General features: G+C 34.1%; 1 protein-coding gene across 2 annotated transcripts in view; it reads right to left on the bottom strand.

Moving 5' to 3' along the window:
• FSTL5 (follistatin like 5) overlaps positions 1-18,200 on the bottom strand; it is a 341,876-nt gene that overhangs the window by 272,218 nt on the left and 51,458 nt on the right. For both annotated transcript variants that reach the window (XM_049833673.1, XM_049833682.1), the window contains exon 3: positions 18,093-18,126. In XM_049833673.1, the coding sequence (XP_049689630.1) occupies positions 18,093-18,126 (34 nt within the window). The remainder of the gene's footprint in view (positions 1-18,092; positions 18,127-18,200) is intronic.

Raw genomic sequence — 18,200 nt, 5'->3', positions numbered from 1 at the left:
CTTAAAACACTACCCTGGTTGGTCTGATGTCCAGCTCCATCTTCTACAGATGCCATCTTGGATGACAAGCGTCATGATTAAATTGGCTGGTCAAAATTATGTTTAACAGAAAGGTATTAATTTCAAAAAAAACCTAAAATGCACTGCTTCCATCCGTTGCTGGAAGATGGCAGGATTTTTTTGGCCCCTATTTTTGTGCTAATCACAGCCCACCTTTTCTACCTCAACTTAATCCATGAATGTAGAACTTTTCTATGCAAAATCACACTATTGGCAAGTGACTTCATAATGTCTTATGATAGTGTCACTGGTATTTGTAAAGCAAGAGCATTTTCGTGAATTGAATCAGTATGAAAAGAGCTAAAATTTTTTAAATGACTGATCTCTACCCAATATTTTCCAGAGAGTAAGGGAGCAATTTTGTAAATGTATTGCTAAGATACTTTCATGGATCTTTGAAAAGGATTATTTTCTGTTTTATAAAAGCTTTCAGAATGATGTGCTCTGATTTAAGTCTCTGTTTGCAGTCAAAATCCGGCACACCTGCAGAATCCCACTGAATTCAATCAGGCTGAACATATGTATATAAGATTCTGCCCGTACAGAAAACCTTTTGACTCTATGGCCTGCAAAACATGATTGAACACTAGTTAAAAAATCCTCATACTCAATTTAGTTATCAGTAAAATTCTGTTGATTAGATAATTTTTAGACCATTTAAAAAAATCAGTAATCTATTTTGCACTACTGTTTGCAGGTAAACTAATGTTTCTCAGGAACCAGTGTGATTCAAGAGTTCTTAAAAAGTGATACAAAAACATACCATGAGCTAAAATAGCTTCTTTGTGTACACTTAACATTCTATGAATGAAAGCATTTTTCGACTTTTTTCTTCAAGTTGTCCTTCCAGTGCCCTAGCTGAAACTAAAGAACATCAAATTCTAAGCCTGTTTAATTTAGAATAGCAAAGAATTAATCCTAATAATGAAATAACTCCATATGGCTTTATCTTTGAATCATTAGAGGATTTGCAGATAGTATCTTGTGAATGCAAACAAGATAATCATACAAGCACAGATACCAAATAGCCCTTTTTCCAAACACTGGTGGGCATGCATATTCAACAAAATGCAAATATTGACTTTTCTGATAGCAACTAGATCAGATTGCTAAAGTGTCTGATGAGACACTGTAATCCCAGTGTGAGAAACAGTACCGACCTTCGTGCTCTGTAGGGCTAGCATGTAGCTTGCTTGCATTTATGATTCCCCTAACCTCTATGCATTTGCCACAATTGGAAGAATACAGTAGACATGCGGAAAAGGGCAGTCTCAGTCAGTATAGAAAAGCTTTAAAGAAAGTAAACAGGCTTCATGTCTTATAATATCTCTCTGGAGAGACAAGGAAAGGAAGAAATGTCATTTGCAATTGACCACTTATAAAGATAAGCAGGCACATAAAAAGACTCTTTTTTCTTAATAAGCAAGGAAGGATCGTAACAGGTCACACACCTGCACGTTCAGCAATTGGTATGCCCAGCAAATATGTTAGAATATAGACATATGAAAAATGCCAATGTTTTAAAGAGCATTGATCCAGACTCAGTGTATACGGCCATGCAGACAGTCACATTTTGGTCACATGCTTTACCAAGAAAACTCCCAACAGCTTCCCCCCCCCCATCAGTCCCCTCCCCTCCCCCCAAAGAAACCTTAAACTGAGAAATGTCTATACTACTGGATACTTCAGCTGATATGTTTTAATCTTGAACTACGTTACACTTTCAAATCTTGCCTAATCCAACGCTTCAAATAGGAGTGGAAATAAAGAAATGGATGGAAAAAGGCTCAAGATTTCCTGCTATTTTTATTACACTTGCGGTAGATTACTTGATACCTTCAAATGGGTGTTTAAAATATGTATTCAAAGCCTATTAAAGAAAGAAATGCTTTTTCCTAGGTTCTTTTTTTCTGTTTTGGGTAGATACTCTCTTTCTACACATTTTTTACTGACCACGAGCAGGGAATAGAAAGATGCTACACGACAAACTTAAAGTAACAGTTTAAAACTTTTTCCAAATATTTTTTTTTTATCAAAGACTAGCACATTTTTTTATTCGTCATGGCAACAACATCTGCCATCAGAAATTTGAAATTCACACCCAGTCCTCACTACTGATTCTGTATACATTTTGGAGTATGCCACATTCTTTTACTTCAACAGTAAGGAGAAAAAACAGACAAAAATATATTTTAAACAAACAACAATACCTACACTGCTGAAATACCTGTCATGAAGCCTTTGAGAAACAAATGGTTACATTGCTGTGCCTCTGGAAAATTTTACTCCTGTCTAGTCTAAGTTATTGTATGGGTCCGATGGCAAATCCTTAACTCCGTCTTCGACTAAGGTACTTATTTTACTCGACAATGCTTTTTTGCAGACCCATTAAGGGAAAATCATTTGCACCAGAGATGAGGTGGGGTTTTTTGCTCATTTGTTTGTTTTTTTTAAAATTTATTTAACATTACATTCATATAAAGGTAAAGCACAGAAGGATAATAAAATAAGGGAAACAAACTAATTCCTGGTCTTCGGGAGCCAAAAAAAGCCCGTACTCAGGACTTGTATTAAAGACGTAACATAAAACCTAAAAAGCCTGTTAGTTGAGAGAGCTCATCTTTGTGACGCCATGACATTGCTTTTACTGCTACATAAGGGCAACCTGACCACTTCCCTCAATAGAATGAAATGCCACCTTTCAACAATAGTTTTTCTTTTACACTGAATTATTTTAAAAAGCAAATATTTAAACTTCTATTGCAGAGATCTGAAATGGGTTCTAATAAATCAACATGTCATAAAGAGTGACTTTTTAAAATTGCACTCGGTATGGTCAAACATATTTGCTGTTCACTTAGGAATTGTTGATGCATTTTTCCAAACAGCAGAGCTTATGAGCCTGTGAAAACAATTTATTATTGAGTAACTTCATAAGATTTTTCTTTGCATCAGTAATGTTTAGAGTGGTCTCTGTCAAGCTAATAATGTTTTTAAGCAAAGTTAGAAGGGCACGGAACAAAGAATTGGGAGTCATAAGTAATTCAGGTTGAAAGGGACCTTGTGAGGTCTCTGGTCCACGCTCCTGCTCAGTGCAGGGTCAGGTATGAGGTCAGACCAGGTTGCTCACAGTTTTATCCAGCCAGGTCTATTTCAAATTTATGAACAGTCTGAATAATGACCAGCCATGTGCAAAATTATCTATATATTATTACCAGCATCTATCCCAATATATAATTTAAAGCAATCTTTACCATGTAGACAAATTTCTGCATTCAGCACCATTATCAAGCTTTCTATGGAAAAAAAGTTTCATACTTGTTTCAGCATGTTTTCTGTCTGCCCTTATAGTAATGCAAGGTACAGAAAATACTTGCACTGACTGCCTTAAGCATCTAACTTAAACTTCTGATCTATGTATTTATTTCCTACATTGAAACTAAGCATTTAAACTTAAGTGGAAAACAACAAGGACCTGCAAAAGGGTTATAATTTCATTAGATAAACATGTAAAGAAGTGTAGACAATGTGAAATCATGTGAAATCCCCCTTTGTTTTACAGGGGTTTTTTATCTCTAGAAGTAAAGATAACAAATGTTTCAATGATGTACAGGAACAAAAAGAAGCTAAATTGGTCAATTAGTATCAATATATACTATTAAATTGTATTTACCAAGTTATAATTAAAACAGTTTAAAGCTAATCTAGATTTTAGTAACTGTGCCATCTTAATTGGGAACAAGTGGGAGCCTAGATTCACTCTCCACACAACTAATTCCCTGCTAAATTTGCAAAACACAGCAAAACTAAAAACTAAACCCCCATCTATTTATGGCTCAGTCCTGATATTTTATGTGTGTCTATGTCTGTGAAAATATACACATGTATTTCTATAAGTTTATCCATATATATTTACATAGGAGCCTGTTGAACCACCCTGGAAAGAGTCTAAGCAATATAAATACATTCTCTTTAGATTTTATGATGCTGTACAACTTCTGCCAATTTTATTTATCATACTCGTAACTCTATATACTGCTTTTATTTTAAGATGTCAATGACAATTATAAAGAGTAACAAGATTTTTCAATGTTTCTGGAGAAAGAAGGTCAGATTACTGCTAATTAGACCAGAGTGCAAGCTACATAAATGATCCTTTGCGCACAGAAACTATGATACCAGAATATTATATTATTGGGGTTTTTTCAGCATTTGTAGTGCATTTTTAGTGGGCAATTATCCTTAAAGCTACAAAATCACAGCTTTTAGATTTTATGAGGAAGAATCAATGTGTGCTAATTAGAACCTTGGTGGCACTTACACTACAAATGATTTTTTTGTATGCCTTTCTATTTGCTAAAATTCTTTATTCTTCCCTGCCTCCCGAGAGCCTTCATTTAATCGGCTCTATGCAGGATTTTATAAAACTGAGAAAAATGCATGGTTTAATATTCTTAGACTTATTTATTTTTGAACCATAATAAAACTTTTTCTTAAATTTCTATTCAAGCAATGCCATCATTGATTTTTATGGTGTTTTAAGAGAATAAAAACATCAAGATTTGACTGATTATTGCTAGTGGGCCAGCATTCACAATTGTATCTGTGTTCTTTGTGCATAATTTAAATGGAGAGTGATTGGAACTGTATTATCAAGAATTTTTGTATTAAGATCCTGCCAGCATAGCAGTCTAAGCCTATGCTTAGGCTAAGTCTAGACAGAAAGCCAAATGCTAGGAAAACAAAAATTTACAGCCAGTGCACCATATGTGTGAATAGATTCTACATTCTACAAAGTCCAGCAAGCATGAAGAGGAGAAAGCATCCTGCTATATCACTTTGCTTTTGGATACAAATACACTTGCTTATAGAATGGTATTTAGATGTGCAATCACTTGTGTCAAATCTCTTAGATTATTTAACCAAGGATCCACCAGGACTTTATCAACCATGGCTTTACCTTTTAACCAGTTCCTGTGCAAGAAAATTGTGATAGATGTGTGGACAAAAATATGTCCTATTGTATTTCTTTCCCAGGCTGGAAACGCTGATAAACAGCTTTTTGATCAGTAACTGTTACCTAAACAGCCAAATGCCTCCACTTGTAGCTGTGCAGGGCCACACAGAATGACAGTTTGTTACTACCATTGCCATGATGGCATTTGGCTATCCTTTCAGTATCTGAGCAAAACAAAATTTGGTGAATCTTATTGTCAACTATTACAATTTGGTAAGATAAACTTTTTCTGACAATTATCCATGCGTTACATAGATCAAAAAAACTTTAACAATCAGTAGGAGCTTATCCTATTAGGATTTCAGATAACATCTTAAAGACTAGAAAATACTTGAATGAATATTAATTAATAAAGTACAATTTTTTCTTAAAGAGTCATCAGGCCCTCCAAGGTGATGGAAACGTAGGTTAAACGAACAATATGCAGGTAAAGATGTGATCCAAATTGAGTGTTCCCCTGTACTGTTTTCACCCAGACTATCCCATAAAGTCCACTCCTCTTTGGACTCTGAAACTGAAAGCTATGTGTCCCATGACTATGAAAAAAGCTAGACGTGACTTCAAGTACTTGACCTCTAAAAAGCTTTAGAAGTTCAAAGGCATATCCTACCCTTGGATATTCAAGGGAGGCTGCATTTCAAAGCCTTACACATGTTCTCTCCTGACAACACAGATTACTTTCTGCTATATCAAATCACCAAAGATATGAACGGCTGGTATGAAAAATGGAGACTTAGCTTACACAAAATTGGGCACAGGTGGGAAAGAACCCTGAAAAAGGTGGCTTTAGAGAAAATGATCCAGGCTATGGCTACACAACCAGAGTTATCTTTACACAGGAAACAGAAGGCAACAATGCAGAGGTTTTGTCATACCCCAAATGAAGCATATTACCTTGCCCTGTGAACAGATTACCTTAGGTTAGTCTTCCAGGTAAGGGAAATCTTGCTTCAACCTAAGAGAGAGGCTATGGGTCCTTCTACCATCTCCTTCAGACAATTTCCTGAGGTGTTTTTTCTCATTAATGTATCTCTTTGCATGAACTCAAACAAATTTGTCTACTGGCAAAGCATCAAATGTCCTCCTTAGTTCCACAGAACCAGGGAAATTCCTCCTGAAACAGGCTTCATTCCATTTTTACTTTATCATTTGCACACAATCACACATGGTATTTTTAAATCTATCATATTAATTCATACGAAGAGGAATAAGCTGCACGTAGAGAAATACCTTGCTGCATGCAAGGAGAACTGTCTTGCTTAAAATAATGATAACCTAGCTAACTTTTCATCTCAGGAGTTCCATACTCTTTTCAAGCATTTTTTTACCAAAACACTTTCAAATCTTCCATTCTGCTAGTTCTTGAGTTTTCACTTATAAAATACTGTCTGATCACTGCAGTGGCCCGTCCCTGTACCTGTTCAAGATCAAAATCAATTCAATCTGAAACATGAACATTCAGACATAGATACAGTATGTCAGATGAGGTTTAAGTAGTGTCATATATAATACTTATTATTATTTTTCTATCTCTGCTAGGAAAACCTTCCTTGTTATGTCATGAACACATTTGTTTCTTTATGACTTGTTGGTTACTCAAGTCATCATACAGTTGATTAACTTTTTTTTTCCCCTTTTTCCATTGTTGTTTCAGAAATATAACCTTGATTATAGCAAAAAGGTTATTCTGAACCTGAAAGTCATTCAATTCCTTCAGCAATATATGCAGATCTATATCTTATTAACTATACTGGCAACATCTTGCCAAATCAGTAGTTTCTTTTTTTCTTCACAGGATGCTGTGATTTTTGTTAACTTATGTGGATTTAAAGGAAAAAAAACCACAATTTTTTTTTTTTACCATATCTAATTAAATTTTACATTTTAACAAACCTTTAAAAAGCTATTTTCAAAAATGCCGAGGAAGAAAGGGTAGAAAATTGCATTCATTTACCAAAGATGTATGCAACTGCATAATCAAAGAATTCTTGTATCTTTTTGTACTGATCACTTGAATAGCTGCAATGTAAACACAGTTTTTAATTTGACTCTAGAGAATTAAATTTTAAGCAATAAACTATCTATCCACTGTTTTAAATGGATGAAAATCTTTAATTTAAATAGTTAAACTGCTTGTAGTTCTAACCTGTGGAACATCTATGACTAGCCAACATCTATATGGTCCAAAAAGTACACCTTCAGAAGATAAAATTTTCCTCATTTAAAGCCCAGTAGTGTCCCTTTGTGCTGAAATTATTTTATGAAGAATTTGTGCATAAATGGGGATCAGTTCCAGTGTAAATTTTCTGGGGAAAAGAAAGAATTGCTCTCTACTTGGCAACAAACCTGAAGTTTGTCTTCCAAAAAAATTTAAAACACTAGGACTCTTTTAAGTACCAAATTGGTAAAACTAAGTTATGTTCATTTGTGTAACACCCATGGGCTTTTGCTTATTCATGTATCAGGGTACTACATTATTAGTATGGTATTAGATAGATAGATAGATATCTAGATACCCATACAATTAACATTTCTCCTGAAGATCCCTATGTTCTTCACAGTAGGAATAATAATAGAGAATATTTTTCATATTTCTGTCAGGTATACAAAATAGCAGGAAACTGTTGCTGTACATCTTCTGGGTTAAAAACCACTATTTTTTTTTAATAAGATTCCTGAAAATGCTTCTGAATAAAGAAAAAGGGAAAGAAGGGAAAAACAAACCACAAAGTTTCATTAAGTCATGTTGGAATAGATATGGATAGGTCTATTTTTAATATTTGATGCAGTTTAGTTTACAGCTGGTTCATCTAAGGAATTAGCTTTTCAGGTACTTGGTGAGCTATTTAAAATTTAAGGATTAAAAGCTCAAAGGAATTTATAAAAGAAGCCTACTTTTTATATTTGTAAATTGAAAAGCAAAAAGACATTTGATCGACAGCAACCTCTGGTTTGGATCTCTTCAGAAAAGGGTCTAATAATTACCCACATTTATACTGCTAGTTATAATGGATGCATTAATTCCTTGCAAAGTCTCCTTAGAAACACTAGACTTTTAAGCATAATCAAAACAGACAGCTGGGTCCACCCTTTATGATAATGTGCCATGCAGCTTTATTAATCTGACCTTCGGAAACAAATAAGAAATTTAATACTGCCCTACCATAATTGTTACTGGCAGGCATTTTAGCAGTCTTTAATTTGTACTTCACTTTAATATCTGCTTCCAGTTATGATGTAAACGTTAACAGGTTCTGACACTGTTAATAGTGTTCCAGTGTCTGAAGCAGTGGCAAAAGGGTGTGCTTGGAGTAAACTAGAACATGACCTTAATGGATAATGAAATTTATCAACCCTTGCTATTCAAAGAGTAAGGCAAAAAATGAATATTGTAATTGTTTCAACTGGCATCTGAGTGATATACAGTGCTGCAATAATTAAGAGTGAGGGTGGGGGGTGGAAATTCTGTTCACCAGACTCATCCTTCAAGGTTATGTAAGTTCTGATTGTCCTTTAAGTTGCTTGCAAGAGATATCTGATGTGAGAAAATATGTTCCCAATATATAATCAATAGCATTCTAAACAATTCACAATTAGTGCAAAAAGTAATTCTGTTTTAGATGGTATGAGTAAGGGAATTTCTCCTGTGTAACACAAATATGTTGGGTTTTTTCTGCATAAGTGCTCTTAAAATAAATGTTTTATAGCCTATAAACAGCACAGAAAACCTATCTGCAGGTTATGTTAATAGCTATTAAACTTTAGTGTTTTAAATGTACAATAAAAAACAATGGCATGGTACCTGAATTAAAAAGACATCTATTTACAGGTATTTATTTTAAAACAATGTAAGTTAAATAGAATTTATTTCTGAAATACCAGTACGTGTGATCTGTTGCTTCTGAATGTTATGTACTTTGCCCGCACTTCACTTTTTCTTTCAGGACAACCACTCCTCTCCTTTAAATACTCTTTTATGAACAGTCTAATTGAACTATTGTCTATATCAGTTTTTAAGTTCATATCTAGAAAAGCATGCTTGAGAGCTTGTAAAGATCCCCGTGGATTTTTAAAAGGATCTCTATGTATATCTTTTTCAGTGATATCAATACCATAGCCTCCTTTTTGCTCACTAACAAGGTATTACAGCAGACTATTTTAGATAAGCTTATATTGAGACAATACTGAGATCTTCTGATAAAGCAAGGGTTATGCTATAGAAGAATAAACAGAAATAATGAAAGTTGCTTTCCCCAAAATTCTAACATTGATTCTTTAGCTATTACATTGTGTAGTTATTTACAAGTAAAATGTAATTTTCTATTGTAGCAGCATTATAATAATTTCTAACATACGCTATTCTTTTTTAAAAATCTATTCTAAAAGGAAAACTTCAAGGTGTTAAGATATGAAGACTACCTTGCTTCAACAGTCTGCAACACAAAACACAAGTTGTTCTTTCTATCATTCTGATTTGATTATTTTTAGTTGTAACAACTGCCTTCTACAACACAAGTACTTGGAAACTACCTGCTCCCCCTGGCTATTATATGCCAAACTTAACTAAGATACTTATGGTGATGCTACAAAACATATTTTGCTCCTCATTACAAGAATACTAAGGTTCTGCAAAGGAGCAGGGTGTGCAGAAGAGGTGGGTAACATTTTAAACCAGTATACCTAAATGCACCAAAGCCATGAGACCTCTAAGCTTCACAGGGAATGACCCATTTTACATTCTTAGATTTCCATTGTAAGTGTAATCAAATTATTATTCACTACATGTGAGAAACATGACACGCATAGCCTACAGACATTGCACTAATGTTTATATTATGTATATTAAAGGATCCAAGTATACTTTCTCATTGCACTGCATTCTCCCTATGAATTTAGTGCAAGTCTTCAATGCTCAAGAGCCAATTCAAATTACTTCATAAAGCCATCTGTTGTTTGTCTACCTCTTTTAAGAAGAAAGAATGAAGTAAAACAAAGCTAGTATTACTGAAAATACACATATTTCAGAATATTTATTCTTTAAAGTGAAATTCACTTGTCTTAAGCACAGAGGAGAATCTTAATATATGAAATTACAAAGCTTTTAGCATGAATTTTTAACTTACAAAACTCAATATTATTAATAACAAAAGAACAGACTAACTTAAAGATAATCATGTTCATTAACTTTTCTCAGCCTACACCAGAAACAATGGAAGAAACTCTCCAAAACATTTGCACTAGAGTGTTCAAGTTAAAGAGTAGCTACTTTTACATGGAAGCTTTTAAACAAAATTTGCATGAAAAAAAATTTAAAAATTCAGAGTGCTAGTCAAACTGTACTGCTACTCAAAGTCATTTGTGGGTCACATATCATTAAAATTCAGACTACTAATACATTTAAATTTAAATAAGCAAAATTTCTACATTCATCCTTTGAGTGACTTCTTTAAAGCTAGTAGAGTCTTAACAGGAATGAATATGTATGCCAGTAAGTATTCAGGACTCCTCTCCCCTCCCCCCGCCAGTGTTGAATCTCTTCTCTGCTGTATCTGTTCAAATGAAGTGTTTGTGCACTACTGAGAGATCTTCATGAATACTGCTGAAAAGATTCTCTCTACTCAAGTTCAAAATGTCTGCTCTGAAACAAATTTAACAATTTAACAGAATGTAACATAAATTTTAGAAGGACATGGATGAATTTAAAAAAAAAAAACTAGACTGGGATACCAATCTCGTGTTAGCTCTACAATGCTACTACATACAGAAATAACCATTATATCTCTTGTTAGTATAGATATAACATTTTGCAGAAGAAGAGTTCTTGCCTGGAATTTTGACACAGGCCATTTTTTCCCTTCCAAGTTTCTGAATGGCATGGGTATTACATATGAGAAGAAAAATGAAGTCAGATGTCCATTTCTCTGCCTTAAAAATACCAAAAGATGAAAGAAGTTCTTTGTGTATATAATTCCTAAAGCTCCTAACAAGTCAGATACATCTCACATTAATTTCTTTCTATTAGGAATGCAAAAAAACACAGTTGGAGAAAATTTTTGTCTTCACATTTTCTCCACTGTCATTATATAAATAATACATATGTATATGATAATATATATGTAATATATATCAGTAGGTATCTCTGTAGTGGTCATCAGCATACGTGTGACCCCCTCACATAGCTCTAGATTAGCGGCAGATATAATGGACACGTGCATGTAAGAAAAATTGCAGGCATATCTTGTTATTCCAATTCATTTTCTAAATATACAGCAACAGCCGTGAATTTTTCAGTAATTTACAAAAACTTTTCAGACTCATTCTGTCTCTTTTGTTTTCTAGTTATTAGCTTATTAGTATACATACTTTTTCATCACAAAAGTGAACTTAGAAACTTTGGAACCAGCCGGCATAAAGTTATTTCTAACTCCTACGCTGAAATATGGACACCAATTGTAATATAACACTCAAGAAATTCTATGTGATACTGTTCATCCCCTGACACCACCATGCTAAAACTGCAGACAATTTTTTCACTGTTATGGAAGGTATGTCTGTATTTTAAAATACAGACATATTTTAAAATGCTGCAATTCTGTTATATTTGACCCATGCTGTACTCACTTGTTATTACTTGAGTACTTTTACTTACTTTCTTGACTAACATAAGGAACACTTACCCCAAGACAACAACCGGTGAGTCAAACATATTCTTGCAGTTTACTCTGTTTATCTCCATGGACATACACTGGTAGCAACTCTGACTAGGTTACTGTACAAATAATGCGCTGTGTTGACAGACAGATCTTAAAAAAACTGGAATTCAGCTTCATCAATTAATGCCTTGTTTAAAATAAATAAGAAAGCCTTTTCACAAAGCTGTATAGTAGAGCACAGACCTTGCTCTTAATGTATACTGTCAAAGTTTGGGCAATTGCACTGTTATCAAAGATATTCCCTAGAACTTATATCTGACCCTCTGACCCACACACGTCACTTTCTCACAATGAGCTTCAGGTCTGTTTAAAAATAAGATTGTAAGATTAACTGTTACATTAAAATTATCTTCACAGATAAAGAGTTATGTTTCTTTCCAATGCATGTCATAATCTGACTCCGAATTGATTCAGAACCTAGGAAAAAAAATGGCATTTTTACAGATGTTAATCACGCTAGAGCCATTCCAAGGTAATAATAAATAAATAAAACATCACAACATTCAGTTAATAATACTGTGTCTGTGGGTCTCTTCTAAGAGCATGGAAATGAAAAGGAATTGAGAATTGTTCAGGTGGAAGACAGAGCTGCATTTCTTATGGCAATCCTTAAGTGACAAGAGATTTGAGTTTCAGTTGCCTAGGCTTTGGAGGAGAATGGAATAGGATAAGAGGGATAGTATCTGACACACTTAATTCAAACAATCCTCATACCACTTCTTAAAACTTGATTCACTCAGGTAAATTGGAACATAATGACAAAGCAAAAACCTTCAGAACGAAGAACGCTATAGGTCACATTATTTACCAGCTGCACTCCAATGAAAATGACACTTTCAGACAAACATTTACTAGCCTGCCTGCTGTTACGTATATTCTCTAAAATACAACATTTTTTTCTGATATGTACTGCTCTACCAGAGAAGGGTTACTACAGTGTAACAAACTAAAACATTAATCAATTCAGTCCAGGAGGATTGCAGTTCAGATTCTAACCGTACTCACATAATATAAGTCTGCTGAAATAGAAAATTAGAATAATTTGATTGAGCAGACATAATGAGTCACTGGATACATTATGGAAAGTAATGAAGTGCATTTTTTGCCATAGTTAATTGGTTTAACATGACATAAGACACTGATGCCATGTATTGTGCATCAGAATATACACAGCTTTGTCCATTATAAAAAATAATAACAGCCAGCCATATCAGAGGATAGGCATAAGTTTGATCACCCACTGGCATTTGAGAGTATCTCAAGAGAAGTTGTCACTTTTAAAAGTTATTGCTTTAATTGATGCCTTACTGGTTTTGTCCCTTAAGTTCTTTCCATTTTGAGCAATCTTAATTTTTTTCACTCCTTTTCTTACATTTATCACTTTATAGAAAAAGACTGCAACACTAATCTGGAATCCCAGACAAAGCCACAAATGTTGTGCAGGTATGCTAACTTTTTAAGGAGTAAAAAGCAAGTAAGATATGCAAGTGATGCCCATATGGTATCCTCTTTATTTTTGGTAGCTAAAAATTATAAAAGGAACAGATGTTTGTTAATGATATCAGAAGAGTCTGGCAATATGTTCATAATAATAGAGAATTAAATTTTTGAAACTGATCTGTGAGTCAACAATGATTTCATATTCAGATTATTAAGGTAAGCATTAAATGAGAGGGACTGAATACAATTAGAAACTCAGGCTGTAATTAAAATACTGTCAGTCAATATTCTCCTGTTTAGTTTTGGGCTTTAATGATGTTCAAAGCTCAGATCAATAGTAGCTAGCAAAAATTTTAACAGTATACTATACAGTCAGTCTCCAAAGTGTACTTAAGTGTTCAAGTTAGTATCATTAAAATTATTTGCATGCACATTTTGCAAATGCTATGAAAAGTGTATGTTTTCCAAATGTTAGCTGAAGCAATTTTTATATCCTTCAGTAGCTGTTCTTTAAGTTCCTAAAACAAATAGCCAAAGTTACACAAGTTATGTACAGTATCATCTCATTGATCAATATCAGCAAAATGACCACCTTACTCTCAAGTTATTGTGGTTTAACCCCAGCCAGCAACTAAGCACCACGCAGCCGCTCACTCACTTTCCCCCCACCCAGTGGGATGGGGGAGAGAATTGGAAGGAAAAGGTAAATCTCGGGGGTTGAGATAAGAAGAGTTTAACAGGACAGAAAGGAAGAAAATAATAATTATAATAATAAAATGACAACAATACTAATAAAAGGACTGGAATATACAAAACAAGTGATGCACAATGCAGTTGCTTACCACTTGCCAACTGAAGCCCAGTTAGTTCCTAAGCAGTGATCCACCCTCCCTGGCCAACTCCCCCCAGTTTATATACTGGGCATGACATCACATGGTATAGCATATCCCTTTAGCCAGTATGGGTCAGCTGTCCTGGCTGTGTCCCCTCCCAACTTCTTGTGCCCCTCCAGCCTTCTTGTTTGCTGGGCAGGAGAAGCTGAAAAATCCTTGACTTAGTCTAAACACTACTTAGCAACAACTGAAAACATCAGTGTGTTATCAACATTCTTCTCATACTAAACCTAAAGCATAACACTATACCAGCTACTAGAAAGAAAATTAATTCTATCCCAGCTGAAACCAGGACACAAACCTAATTCAAAACTGGTTTTTAGCTTTTTTGTTCTGGTAGATTTTCTCTGGTATTGCTGCTGTTGTTTTTTAGAAACATGTATTAAACACTGCTTTTCTATGCTGAAATTAATTTTAATTTCCTAATTCATTTTTGGTTCTTAACAGAAAAGTTCTCATCAGAAATGTTACCATTTAACTGAAATATTTTATGACTCACTTCCAGCATGCCCGTGTTTTTCCTGAGCAAAGGAATTGAGATGACTTTGAGGTTTGGCAAACAGTTGATATGTGTCACTAGTCAACCTTCTGGTTCTTTAGACATAAAAGTTTTCTGGAATAATGTTGTCAGAAAAAAAATCCACTCTAAAGTTTATAATGTACTCTATTAAAAGCACCTGAAATTCTCCAAAGTTAAGCGTAAGCTGAGAAGAAAATTCTGCACGTTGCTTAAATACAACACAATTTCTGATACTGGCAAACATTTTTTCATATCATCCCAAAAATACCTATTTCATCATCCACTATAGGTTTGGAATAAAATGTTCATTTGTCTAGAGGAGTTAACACTGGAGAAGAGAAGTCAAGAAGGTAAAATTGTGACTCCAAACTAGCAAGTAAAATTTAGCAAGGCTTTAGTTGGTGATTGCTTGCCTTGTTATTTTTTTTTCATATTGAAGACGTGGTATGAAACTAATTTCATTTGTATTTCACACTGGTGATAGTCATTTTCATGCATGAAAATTCTCAGAAATATAAGGAAGTTTGCCAGCATACACTAAAATTGTAAAATGATAACATATTATTTTACATAAAAAGTGTTGCTTTTTTCTCAAACAGTGTACACAAAGATCTGTTATCCTTTAAATGAAACAAAAAAAGAGTATCGCAGATCAGAGAGAGATGGGATTAGTGTCAGAACAGGGCATGTTTGAGTATCAGCTTCTATTTTGGTGTGATTGACTTAGAGGCTGACAGCAGAAGTAACAGATGGGAAAAACAAGTGGGTCAGAAAAATGTCAGGAGAAAAACCAAACACTACAAACCAATAACTTCATTACTAAAATATGAATAGGAATCAGATTTCTTTTACAGCAATAAATGAAGTGAAATGAAAAATTACTAGGCATTTATAATATAAGATACAGAATGGTGCTTGTTACTAACATCTTGATCCTGCTGAAGTCAAAAGGCATTTGACTTTAATTTTGCTGCAATATCCTCCTCTTATAAAAATACAATCTTAAAGAAATTATTGGTAAAAATTAGATACTGAAATACTGATATCAGTGGAAGTTACAAAGCACACCAGAGATTCCAGAGTTTCATTTGGTAGGGATGTGTAACATGAGCTGTAACTGTCCTCTGAATTAAGAAGATAGCATTGGTTCTGAAAGTTTTGGAACGTTTAAGGAACCACAGAAAATATTTCTGTCCTTTTACCATATACAGCAGCTGTCATATGCAGCGAGTGTGAGGAATACTGTTAGAACCCTGTCCCAAGAACCTGGGGATAATTTGCCTATCTCACAAGAACACATGCAGAGCACAACACATTTAGATACTGCATGTGAAGGGTAGTTCCTCACTGACAACGCAGGAACGTTTATGCTGAAACATTAATTTAGCCTTGTTTTGTCCGAATCAACCAGTGTTTTAAGCAGAAACACTTTTAATGTCTTATATGCCCTAAGTTACAAGTGAAATAGAAATCTCTTTCTGAAACTTTGCAATGACATGGAAAGAGAACACATGGAAACAAATAAGAAATTTAAACAATATTTAAACAGAAAGCCAAAAAACCCAAACAACAAAACAACCCCCAAAAAGCATTAAGCAATTAAGCATATCTGTATATATAATATTTTCAAAAGCCTACTCTGTGCATGAGTAGTCTTTCAGACCACTGAAATCTTCCAAGTTGAATTGTTAGTTTAGGCAGAGACATGCACAGCATGCAGGAAGTTTAGTAGATTAAAAATTTCCTCAAGAGATTTTACAGATATAATCACAACAAATTTTGTGCAGCTGAGCACCAATTTCACTGCCTGTTTGGAGATAATGGATATCTCCTTTCCTTTGACTGTAGTTGTGGGCAACATTTTATAAGCCTTTGAAAATTGCTTCTGTGGTTAGTTAACTAAACTAACAGCTAATGATTATGATGGGCACTCCCAACTAGCTCATTATTTTATTCCTACTTTTACTTGTTCCTCACATATATACCATAATGACCATACATCTGGCAACAGGGGTGTTAGGGGTAGTGTGAAACAGCATAATATAAATGAAATAAAACATAAAAATCCAGAAAGAATGTCCAACTTCAGGATCCTTCTTTGTAGATAGAGGCTTAAAGTTTGTTATTTCTCTAAAATGAAGTATTCACAGATATCTTATTATCTTATTTCTGTAATCTAATCTGAGCTTTCACAGTCTTTTATATAATTTGTATTAAGTCATAAGACAGGAAAGGTTTTTGAACAATACATCAAGGTTTTGAACTCACAACATCTAGAGATGATTCAACTATATGTCGTATTACTTCAGAAAAGAAAATTATAAATCACAAACTGGTTGAAACTGAAGGGGTTTTTTTAGTTTATTTTACCATGCACACTCTTCAAATGAAGGAACATAGGTCCTTCAGATGATGTAAATTATGATATAATCATAAACAATGTAATTGTCCTGACAAAACTCCAAACAACCATCAGATTTAGTTTGACTTTAGATGCCCGTGTATAGCCTTAGTGTGAGGGAAAGCAAGGAAATTGAGATTAATGAGTACTGTGATACATAAATAACCAAATTAAGAACAGCTAACTCAGGTGATATGATTAAGCTTTGCTTCCTAAGGCAATAAAAAAGATATAGGTTAGTTTGTCACTTAATTTCCTCCTCTCTGTAACATTTAACTGGCGTTCTTTCTTCTTCTACCTTCCCTTTGTTTTCCTTTTTAAAGTACATCATAGCCTACTTCTACAAGCAACTAAAATATCAAGACAAAAATCTTTGCCTCTATTGGCGATTTTGCCTTTCACTGCTTGCTTAGCAAATTTTTAACAAAGAGATTTGGGTGTTCTGTCTTTTAACAGGCTTTATATTAGAAAGAAGCATAAAATCCACAATTTGAATTTCTGAACTCTTACAATTTTCTTGATACAAGGCTATTTCTTTAACCTGGATATTCTATTTCACGTAGTGCTTAGCAACTGGCACAGAGTAAGGGTGCAGTGAAAGTATAAAAAAATTGTATGCAAAACCCACTGATGACAGTAGTTTTGCAAGGCAGCCTGCTAAGGACATGATTAATTTGTGCATAAATTAGAATCACATCTAGTTATAGATTCACTGAATGGAAAGAGAGAAGCTAAAGTGACTGTAGCGATGTTTTATTGAAGTATAATAAGCATTCAAAGTCGAGGACACAAACTTAGTGAGAAGCTGTGCAGCCCATCCCATCCAGAGTACAGCAGTCAGTCTTGTTCATCTCAAGCAGAGTTCCAAAAATAGTAGCTTATACATATACTTTCTACATTTCATCTCCCTTTCCTAGATATATTTTTGTCATTTTGAATACCAAAATACTCAGCAAACAACCTGTCTGGATAATTTTTTACCAACAATGGATGTTAGATTTGTGATAATTACAAGAATCTCCACATTTTGAAAATAATAACCACTTACCTTTATTTCTTGAGCTTTCCTGATTCTTCTCCTGCTGCAATTAAAAGTAGAAAAATATATTATTTACAGAACTAGTTACCACAAAAATCACAAACATACAAATCCAAG

The sequence above is a fragment of the Accipiter gentilis genome, chromosome 3 (assembly GCF_929443795.1).
Source record: "Accipiter gentilis chromosome 3, bAccGen1.1, whole genome shotgun sequence".
Classification (NCBI taxonomy): Eukaryota; Metazoa; Chordata; class Aves; order Accipitriformes; family Accipitridae; genus Astur; species Astur gentilis.
Note: the sequence above shows the minus strand (reverse complement) of the source record. Positions and strands in the feature narration are given on the sequence as shown.